This window comes from Solanum dulcamara, chromosome 4, assembly GCF_947179165.1.
Source record: "Solanum dulcamara chromosome 4, daSolDulc1.2, whole genome shotgun sequence".
Classification (NCBI taxonomy): Eukaryota; Viridiplantae; Streptophyta; class Magnoliopsida; order Solanales; family Solanaceae; genus Solanum; species Solanum dulcamara.
Genome location: NC_077240.1, coordinates 5,310,205 through 5,320,734, shown reverse-complemented (window position 1 = coordinate 5,320,734; position 10,530 = coordinate 5,310,205). Strand labels below are relative to the sequence as shown.

The 10,530-nt window shown below is 35.6% G+C and overlaps 2 protein-coding genes across 2 annotated transcripts; one reads left to right on the top strand and one right to left on the bottom strand.

Annotated features, from left to right (window-relative positions):
* Positions 1–1,152: 1,152 nt before the first annotated feature.
* On the top strand, positions 1,153–3,271 carry LOC129885710 (HVA22-like protein c). The gene is made up of 6 exons (XM_055960098.1): positions 1,153–1,280; positions 1,489–1,515; positions 1,669–1,791; positions 2,063–2,309; positions 2,392–2,478; positions 2,689–3,271. Exons 1-6 carry the CDS (start codon positions 1,267–1,269, stop codon positions 3,034–3,036), a joined length of 846 nt encoding a protein of 281 aa, XP_055816073.1. The 5' UTR covers positions 1,153–1,266; the 3' UTR covers positions 3,037–3,271.
* Positions 3,272–3,331: 60 nt separating this feature from the next.
* Positions 3,332–9,491, bottom strand: LOC129885708 (methylmalonate-semialdehyde dehydrogenase [acylating], mitochondrial). Its single transcript, XM_055960096.1, has 19 exons — positions 9,346–9,491; positions 9,151–9,239; positions 8,907–8,978; positions 8,660–8,821; positions 8,496–8,574; positions 8,255–8,409; positions 7,779–7,842; positions 7,529–7,608; positions 7,229–7,294; positions 6,267–6,317; positions 5,997–6,148; positions 5,802–5,892; positions 5,603–5,683; positions 4,496–4,573; positions 4,377–4,412; positions 4,246–4,289; positions 4,060–4,138; positions 3,650–3,740; positions 3,332–3,570 (listed from the first exon to the last, which is right to left on the bottom strand). Exons 1-19 carry the CDS (start codon positions 9,368–9,370, stop codon positions 3,458–3,460), a joined length of 1,608 nt encoding a protein of 535 aa, XP_055816071.1. The 5' UTR covers positions 9,371–9,491; the 3' UTR covers positions 3,332–3,457.
* Between the last annotated feature and the right edge of the window lie 1,039 nt (positions 9,492–10,530).

Here is a 10,530-nt window from a genome sequence, read left to right as displayed (position 1 = left end):
ACCTCCATATTTATGACATATACTTTCTGAATTTTTCTTTGGTAAAATTTCTGGCTTTTCACTCTTCTTTTTATATTGCTGATCATTTCTCGGTTCCAGCTGAGCATCATGACTATAATTTCTTCTTCGATCATAACCACTACCATGATCACGACTGGGGCCATGACCTTTTTCTCGTTAGTTTTAACTTGTCTGATTCACTTCAGGGAGTGGCAAAGAACCAACGAGCCGACTATCATGATTTTTCATTAATAGTTCATTATGACGTTTAGCAATCAGAAGGTGAGAAAATAATTCAGAATATTTCTTAAAATCCTTTTCGCGATATTGTTGCTGTAGGAGCATATTCGCGGGTGAAAATGTGGAGTATGTTTTTTCAAATTTATCTTGCTCAGTGATTTCTTCTCCACATAAATTTAACTGAGCTATAATTCTAAATAAGACAGAAGTATATTCAGTTACATTTTTGAAATCCACTAATATCAGATTTAGCCAATCATGACATGCTTGCGGAAGCATGACCAACTTCAGGTGGTCATATCTTTCTTTTAGATTTTTCCACAGTTTAAGGGGATCCTTTAATGTAAGGTACTGTAAATTTAGCTCCTCATCAAGATGGTGGCGGAGAAATATCATGGCTTTGACACGGTCTTGACTAGATGTCGTATTGTCATCTTTGATGGTGTCTGTCGGACTCATCTATTCTAGATGTATTTCGGCATCTAGTGTCCATGATGAGTAGCCTTTTTCAGAAATATCAAGAGAAACAAATTCAAGTTTTGAGATATTAGACATTTTAAGAAAATAAAATTCTCACCCCTTTTGTTACCTTCTTAAAAATATTGCGCAAAGCGATGAAGGCTCATGTTGATAACGTGTTAAAAAATAAATTAAGTTAGCAAAATAAAAAGTAGAAAGTAAGAAAAAAGTAGAAATAAGCAGATGAAATTTTTCTATATTTATTGTGGCAGGTGTCAGATTCTATACATCGTGTTACCACCAGTTGGTGGACAAAAGATAGTGAAGGAGAAAAGGTAGAAGAAAAGAGGAAGGAAAAAGAAGGAAAAGTTGAAGAGGAAAGGAACGTCCAATAGAAAGATTCTGGCTTTTTTTTTTTTTTTAGGAATGGCATCCAGTTTCATAATAATTCATATTTTCAGACCTTTCGTCCTCTTTTACTCTTGAAAAGTCGTATAAAGATGTGACTCATCACATAACTTAAATGAACTTCACAAGAGAACTAAATAAGAAAAAAGTTTACTCAAAATGGATCTTGCTTGGTAATTCATTCAATTCTTTTTTCTCCTTCTTTCTTGTAAAATAATTTTCAATAATATCCAGTCACCTGAAAAATAATTAGAAGAAATTAACAATTTTATAAATAGTGTAGAGTTAAAATACTTCGATCGGATAAATTGTCAGTAGTATATTTTGCATGTATTTTGATTGATACTTTTTTAGTATTTTTTTCCCTACTGTTTCTTGCAGGCCAATTCTTGCTCTTGGATATCCTCTGTAAGACTGTCGATTCTTCATTACCCCAAATAGTTTTTTTAAAAATTATTTTCTTCTCTAATTTGCACAGACACTAACAAAGAAATTTAAGAATAAATTTAGATATGTCCTCATTTTTGTAACATTAACAAAATTATTTTGGTACTACTGCAGATTTGTGACAATTCGAGCTATTGAGACTGGCTGTGTGTATGACAAGAGGAAAGTTGTCATATATTGGATAATCTTTTCTTTTGTTTATCTGTTCGAGCATGTTTTTGCAAAATTTCTTGTGTGGTAAGTTGGTGTACTCTAATTAGTTTAATGGAATGTCGCAACTTTACCCCAAGAGTAGTGTTTTCAATAGATTCCCGAGTTAGCTGGTATCATATACTAAGTGTAAAAATTCTTAGACAATATTTATGTTACTTGAAAAGGTAATTACAAGTATCTATTTTACAAAGTTATGTCAGTTGACAAGGTAACTTAGTATATCTAGGCATAACAAGTTAAATTAGTATGTATTTAGTTGCTTATATTGAGCTTGGTTATCTTTTATATATTGCAGGGTACCTCTGTGGTCGTATTTAAGATTAATTTTCATCTGTTGGTTGGTGATACCTCAGTTAAATGGGGCGTTTTATTTATACCAAAATTTTCTTCATCCATTGAAACTGTCCCTTGCTATCACTCAGTTTTTTGCCACATGTTCTAAATGGTTTAAAAAACTAAAGGAAGAGTCCTTTCTGTCCGTGGCAATGAGCCATCTTGAAGAAAAGGGATCTGAATCTCAGGAAAAACTGATTGCAAGCAAGGTAGGTCAGTTGTTTAGTGTTGGAATATTAGCCTATGCATTCCAGTTCAATTTTTATTTTAATGAATATGGCTCCTATACAGCCCGAATGCAACGAGGGTGGCCAGATTTTGGGAGAGATCCAAGTGATGGAATGCACAGCAAAATGCAATGCAGCTGCATCAAACCAGGTTATTTATGTATTTCTTACTTTCTTGTATGTTGTGTTTTCACACGCGTATTGCTGGTTCATATACAGTTGAATCCCCTATTTGAGACGTAATTGATCGACTGAATACATTCACATCAGATTCTAAAATTCTTCTATCTATATATTGTTCATAAACCAAGATAGAATAGTTAGCAAATCTGGCGATTAACATGCTCCATTGGTGTTGCAGGTTGGGACTATAGATGAAAATCTACTTCAGACTGAAAACAAAACAAGAGCAGCTACACAGGTTATTAGTAAACCAGCCATTCCGGCAATTGCAAAACTCCCAGATACTTTTTCTCCTCAAACGGTGTTCCAGACAAGGTGGACATGTGAAATATGTAAAGTGACCGTCTCCTCTGAGCTAACACTAAAATCCCATCTCCGTGGGAAAAAACACAGGGCTGAGGCTAAGCTATGGTGTACTTTCTGTAACTTGAGAGTCTCCGGTGAGATTGACATGATTGCACATCTCAAGGGGAAGAGGCACCTGGCAAAACTTCTAGAGACATTTGCTAATGCTGGAGCTACTTAGACGACTATGAGAGTTGCCTATTGTCTTAGGTCAACTTAACCTGATGGTATGGCATCAGTTCAATGTAACCTGCTGCAATAGCCAGGTTATTTCAGTATTTTCCAAGTCCCCATAGCGAAACAAGTTTGCTATGAGAGTAGCCTATGGTCTTAGGTCAACTTAAACTTGATGGTATAAAAGATTACCTATTTCTGTTTTAATTATATTATCAACTTATGTTTTATTATTGAGAATATTTCTGCTTCATTTATACCAATGAAAAGGGTCAGCAGGATCCAATAAAACAAGAGGGTAGTTGAGGAAGATAAAATCTGGTAACAAAAAAGTAACACCAGGGTATAAGATCAAAACGGGCAATTAGCGAGAATGTTCTTTTATTGAACCCTTAATGAGGGTATTCTAAAGTTCATCAAGAAATATTTTATGACTTCTGAGAAGTTGGCATTGCTAGAGAGACACCAGAGCCACCTGACAAATCCTTCCATTGCTGTGTTACTGTCTTGATTTGGGTGTAAAACTGAACTCCTGCCTTGCCTACAATGAAATCCCAAACAATCAAATGACAACCAAGTACCATTCCCTAAAGACAAGAATGAATATCATAGTTCCTTACCATAGAAATTGAGGTCACCAGCAAAGGAAGCCTTGGATCCGGTAAAGGAGAAGAATGGCAACGGAACTGGAATAGGAACATTGATGCCAATCTTGTAGAGGAAGCAGAAACAAGAAGCAACAATTTTATCAGGAAATAGGAACTCCAAAACTTTAAGACAGATGCAAACACTGATATACGAGGACATAAACAGTTGGGAACAATTTCCTATTCCTAGTGATTTGTTTCTGAGACATTACTAACACCACAAACACTTCTATAAGAGGATATAAAACCGTTATAAATCTTACAAGAAAACTCTTGACACAAATTTCCAAAATATCACATAATGAATATCATCCATGAAGTCATGATTTTAAGTGAGGATTTCGCACATAACGTTACCAAGTTCATGCAACAACATTTCATACCTGGCCTGCCTCGATATCTGTTTGGAACTTCCTCGCTGCTACACCAGATGTGGTAAAGATAGCAGCACCATTACCATATCTGCAAAAGCAAAATGACATTCGTATAGGACATTAATGCACTTCAAAGAAAAATGAGTTATATGAAGGTGGGGAGGGAAAGAAAAAAGAACAGGGTACAGGCATTACTTATTCTGGTTAACAATGTTAATGGCCTCCTCCAAGCTGTTGGCCTGAGAGCATCAAAATGACAATTCTAGCTTAGTATATCACTTGATAGGTATAGATGAGGCCACATGGTGGAATGGTTAACACCTAACCTGCATGCAAATAAGAACTGGGCCAAAGATCTCCTCCTGTAAAAAAGCACATATTATGTGTAGTTAATATGCCATAATCTGAAATTCAAGGGGGAGGTTGGAGAATGTAGGACGACTACCTTGTAACATTCCATATTAGGAGTCACATCAGACAAGATTGTGGGACCAACAAAATTGCCTTTTTCATATCCTGGGACCTATTAGGCATCAGGGTGAAACAAGTTAAACTTACCAGCTCATTTTATAATGAACAGAAACCACAACTCAATGCAGGAAATTATGCTTTTATATAAGTAGCTATTTGATGTAAGAAATCATGCAATTAGTCCCCGGCTCCCAAACCCAAGAAAAAAAATGATCACGCTATTTATTCCTTGTTGATTTTGACCACCACGTTCTTATTGGAACTTGTTACAGAGTGACTTTGTAGGTGGGTCAATATGGTTTCCCGTAAATCCTTTTTTCTTTTCTTTTCTGACAACTAACCTTCTTTCTTCTGGATAGGTAGTATTTCTTTTTCCATACGTTATATAGGGGGGAACGAGAGTACTCAATACTTAGCTTAAATGCAGTGTAATGCCAAATCTATCATCATATCTACTTTGCCATGTTGATCATCTCTTGTGACATAGTATAATGCCCTCCTCCTTGCTTTGCCATATGAATTTGGACATATTTATGATTCGATCGCATTTTATGCAAGTAAATCCAAAATAGGGCATTGAAATAAGGAACCAAAATAGCATCATCACATGGCCATCATGTAACTACTCAAGAATCATGTCATTTGCCTAGGATTGATTTTGCCAAACATTACTCAGTTTGATTGGCAAAGAAGCTCCTCTACTTCTAAAATTATGATGACTATCTCAATATCAAACTCCAGAAACCTTTTGAACTTGATTGGCAAAGAAGCTCCTCTACTTCTAAAATTATGATGACTATCTCAATATCAAACTCCAGAAACCTTTTGAACTAATAACTGAAATTAAGCACATATGAGTCTATGACAAACGTCTAATACATTGTGTTTCCGATATTCATTCCTCTTACTTTTAAAACCTTTTTTAAGTATCTTCTAAGATATGTGTCATCATTTCCTAGAGCCTCTTTATCATTGATCAACTCACCCCTTTGCTCGCATCTATATGAAAAAGAACATCCCATTGGAAATTTGGGTGCTATCAAAAACAAAAATTAGAAGATGAGCAAATATAATTAGATACCACAATATCTCTTCCATCGAGCAATAATTTGGCTCCACTATCAACACCACTTTGAACCAATCGACATACTCGTTCTTTAGCCTGTGGTATCAAAAAAAGGATGAGGCAATCCAGAATCATATAAAGACATTAGCATGGAAATTTGAAAACAGCAGTTGTTGAGTAACTTGTTTGTGCAAGTCTTGAATCATGTACCCACCTGCTTGCTAATTACTGGACCAAGGTCTGCATCAGGTTCTGTTCCAGCACTGACCTTCAGGGTTTTTGCACGTTCCAACAGTTTTTCTTCCCTGCAAGATTAATGTAATGTCATGCATCAAAGGTGTCAATAAGTAAGGTGAAATGTGTTACCATGGTGAAGTGGAGTAATAATAAGTAAGGTGAAATGTGTTACCAAGGTTTTGAGTCCCCAACAAAAACCACTGTGCTCAATGCCATGCATCTTTGCCCTGCTGCACCGAAACCAGCCGCCACTAAAGCATTTATTGTGGAATCTATGTTTGCATCAGGCATGACGACACCATGGTTTTTGGCTCCCATATTGGACTGAAGGCATTTTCAGTTGGTTAGCCATGTATTTAACCTCAATACTAACAATGCTGTTAAACATGTTTGCCACATTGGCAAATACAGGTGAGAGGAGAGTTAGTAATATTGCACTAACCTGAACACGTTTTCCTTTAGCTGATGCTCTAGAATAAATATGCATACCAGCCTGAGGGGTAATAGTAAAACAAGGAATGCTCAATATACCACATTGTGAACAAAATGATTAAAAATGGATTAGAAATCTATTGACAACCGATTTCATTGGAAAAAGAAACTAAGAGTTCATTTATTGATGTATTAAACTTTAGTATAAGCTTCACCATCCACTCTGTCTTTGTGATGCATCAAAACCTTATTGATGGCAAACTGGTGAAAGTTATAAGAGGCAAAGACAAATGGGAGACTTGACCACTCGTATATAAAGCATAAATACTACGATAGAGACAAGTACCAAAATATTTAGTCATTTATTTAGCACAATTGCAAAAGAAAATGTAAATTCCACTAAGTGAATCTTTATTGACAAGATATGGAGAACCTAGATTTGTTTTTCCCCATCTTTTGATAAGATAATAATTTCATTGGATTGCTGGGAAAATTCAAGGTATACAGGAGCCGTCCAAAAGTAGAGTTCCTACACAAAAATGAGGTTCTCTACAAATGCCCCCCCAATTATTTATAGAGCATTCAAGTGCAAGGCAAACTTGTCAATGCTTTCTTACTAGACTATCTTAAAATGCCGAGATGGTTATCTGCAATTAATTTCTAAATCACCAACAATTTCCCTTGTGAGGTCCAGCAAAATTCACAACTGTAACAACACCTTTCTGGGTAGAGATTTAACTAAAACCTCCAAAACCAGAAAATATAAGTAGCAGCGGATCATTACTAGAGAAAAGTATAAAGAAGACAAGTTATGCGCAACCCAAACACTTCACACACAAGTATAAAAACTTGTGAATTACAGATTTTTTGGTCTTGAGAACACTGTACTACTTAATGTCCTCAACCTATAACTATGCATAAAATACTTAAGAACTGTGGCTTAATGTGTCAGGAAATCAATGTAGTACTCACTGGATTTGAGCCAACAAATGATATGGCTCTGATATTGTCATCATCACATATAGCATTAACAACATCCTGCAAGACAGAGGTATCATCAATATCCATAGATACACCATTCAGACCCATATATACACTACTAATTCCAATAAAGCCATGTTCTTAAAAGGGTATGGATGGGAAGGGACCAAGAAAATGCCTATGGTGCTGCTTAAAATTTAGAATAAGAAGTCGAGACAGAATCCATACATTTATTGGACTAAAATAAAGGGGCAGAAAAACACATCACTAGCAATTATAGGAAAGACATACATGGGTTCCATGAACGATATTTAGAACACCATCAGGCAAACCAGCCTCCATTGCCAACTCTGCCAACATCATGGAAGCCCCTGAAACCAGATGATGAAACAAAAATAAGTCAAATTCAGAAGATAGCATAAATGATACTCTTTTTTTAAAGTTATAAACACTTTGCTTTACACAACTGGTACATGAACCTCTGCCCCTAAATGTTGCAGCATCTTATGCTACAATAATTGAAAAATATGGAAACAGCTACCTGGGTCCTTCTCTGAAGGCTTAAGAATGAAGGTGTTGCCACAAGTAACTGCAACAGGAAACATCTGCACCAAATTTGCATAAATTATATAAAGATGCTCATATTTTCTGAAACTTAAGCTTAACCCCCTTTCATGTCCCCCCGCCCACCACTACCACCACACACCAAAAAAAAAAAAAAACAAAGATTGCATGCACAAAGGGAGAAAGATAACATGAAAAGGTAGTTGATACGAAACAGCCCATAAAGCTGGGCACTGGCCATCTGATGACTAACAATAGCATCATTATAATCACAGTAGAAAAGCTTTCTTGATCACAGTGTTGTTATGTGAAAATGAGAATGATTTCTCAAGCAAGGTAGAAGTCAAGGATAAGAAACCAAGTTTGAACAGAGACGAAACTGTAATGAGATTTGCGAAAGCACTTAAATGTATGGAAACTATGAAAGGAGAAAAAAAATAGGAACATGCTTACCCACAAGGGAATCATTGCGGGGAAGTTGAACGGACAAATCCCAGCACAAACACCCAGAGGTTCCCTTAGGCTATAGGTATCAATTCCATTTGATACATTAGACACATACTCGCCCATCTGCAAAGTTGTCATTCCACATGCATGCTCCACCACCTCTTCACAAAACAGAAAAACAGAAATTCAAGTTCACATTCATCAAACAGAAGATGTTTCCCTATGCCTAAGTGAATGAAGAACTAACCGAGACCGCGGAACACATCCCCTTGTGCATCTTTCAGTGTTTTCCCCTGTTCCGTAGTTACGTTCAAGGCAAGCTTATCCTAGAACAGACATAGGATAAATGAAGTGAACAGAGATCACAATCAAAGAACTGCAGAAAGATACGGTAATTCGACAAAAACAAACCATGTTCTTCCTAATAAGCTCTTGGAATTTCAGCATGACCCGTTGTCTTGTGGTTATTGGTGTGCTTTTCCATGACGGGAAGGCCTCCTTGGCTGCAGAAACCGCAGATTTGAACTCTTTATCTGTGGTTAAAGGTATCTGAGAAACCACCTCTTGGGTTGCCTATGATCAAAACTCAAGCAATTATAAATTTCCCCAAGTATTAGCATTTCATGTAAAGATTGCAACTTTAACACGATAAACTTACTGGATTTATAACATCAACGAATTCTGATGATTGTGAATCTACAAAGCTGCCACCAACTAAATTCGGAACTCTCTGATAAAAAAAGTTTTTACCCCAAATTAAAACACTGCTTCATAAGAAAATTTTGGGAGAGATTAAAAGCTGACTATTTGATATTCGTATAAGAAAGAAAGCATCAATTAACCTAAAAGATGAAGACTAATTGATGGAAAAAAGTTGAATAAACTAAAACATGGTTACTGACTAGGGAAGTCCGATGCTTCCATGAGGATTCAGTAGCAACTGAGAAGTGATGATTAGAGAGAGCAAAAATCCCACACCTTACTTTCCTCACTGCAACAAACAAACGAGATTTTATGGACTATTATCAATTCACAGAAAAGAAGATTAATATGAAAAATAACAAAAAGGGTATGCTATAAATTGGTGAAAACCTCACCTGTATGAAGTGAAAACTGCATCATTGTTGCCCTTCTAAATATTTTGTTCAAGAAAATTGTATTATGAAATTCAAGAAAGGAAGTGTTTTTAGAGATTATCCGATTAAATATTGATGATGAAGATCGTCGTCAGTGAAATGGATTTTTTTTTTATTTTAGTAATAAATAATTTGGGAGATTAGCCACATCAGATGTCATAATTTGTCAGCTAATCTTTCCTTTTTAACATAGAAAAAGACCTAAATTTTGTTTCTTCTTCCATAAATCTCGTAATTATAGATAGGTTAGATATTTTTTTTTAAAAAAGATGATATAATTCTCTGACCTTTACCATATTTATTTATATTTTTAGGTGTAAAAATTGAAACTTTGGGGTAAAAAGGTAATGGGTACCTTTGGAATGATAATAATAAGATGAAGAATTGCAGTTAGAGAAGTGAAAGCCAAAGCCATTGTTCAAATGTAGATCTTTGAGAGGATTTTTAAGACACATCTACTATCAAACTTTGTAAAAACCTAATAATCTAGAGAATAAAAATTTAAATTTGAATGGTTCACATCTTAGGTCATTAATTGCATATATTTAGTCTAAATAAATTTTAATTATTAAAATTTTGAAATAATTTTCAACTATCACTCAATTCACAACTATTAGCCACTACCACTCATTACCTCTGTTCACAGCAAGCACCATCACTATTGTCAATCATTATTACCATCGCCAATCGCCAATCACCAACCATCACTACTCTATCCACAATTATTAACCACCACCATTCACTATCTTTATCATTAAAATCACTACCACTATTGAACCAGTGTCGTACGCATAATTTTTCATAAGCGGTGTCAATATTTAAGGGAGAGAATAGGTGAATAAATTAGAGTGAAGAACAGATAAATTTTAAACATTACGATTTTAAGTTTAGCTTGACTATTACCCCTTGTCATAAAGTGGGTCCACCCTGCCACAACCACCTCTGCTATCAACCATTATTGTCCGTCATTACCACACCTATCACCTCCTACCATTGTAATTATATCCACTATCATCATCACCGCCGCCACCTCCACCATCACTATCAACGACTACCACCATTGCAATCAATCCCTACTACCAACCACCTCCACCATTTAAATTTCAGACTAATTATTTTAAAAAATCTCCAAGTCAGTTAAAGGCA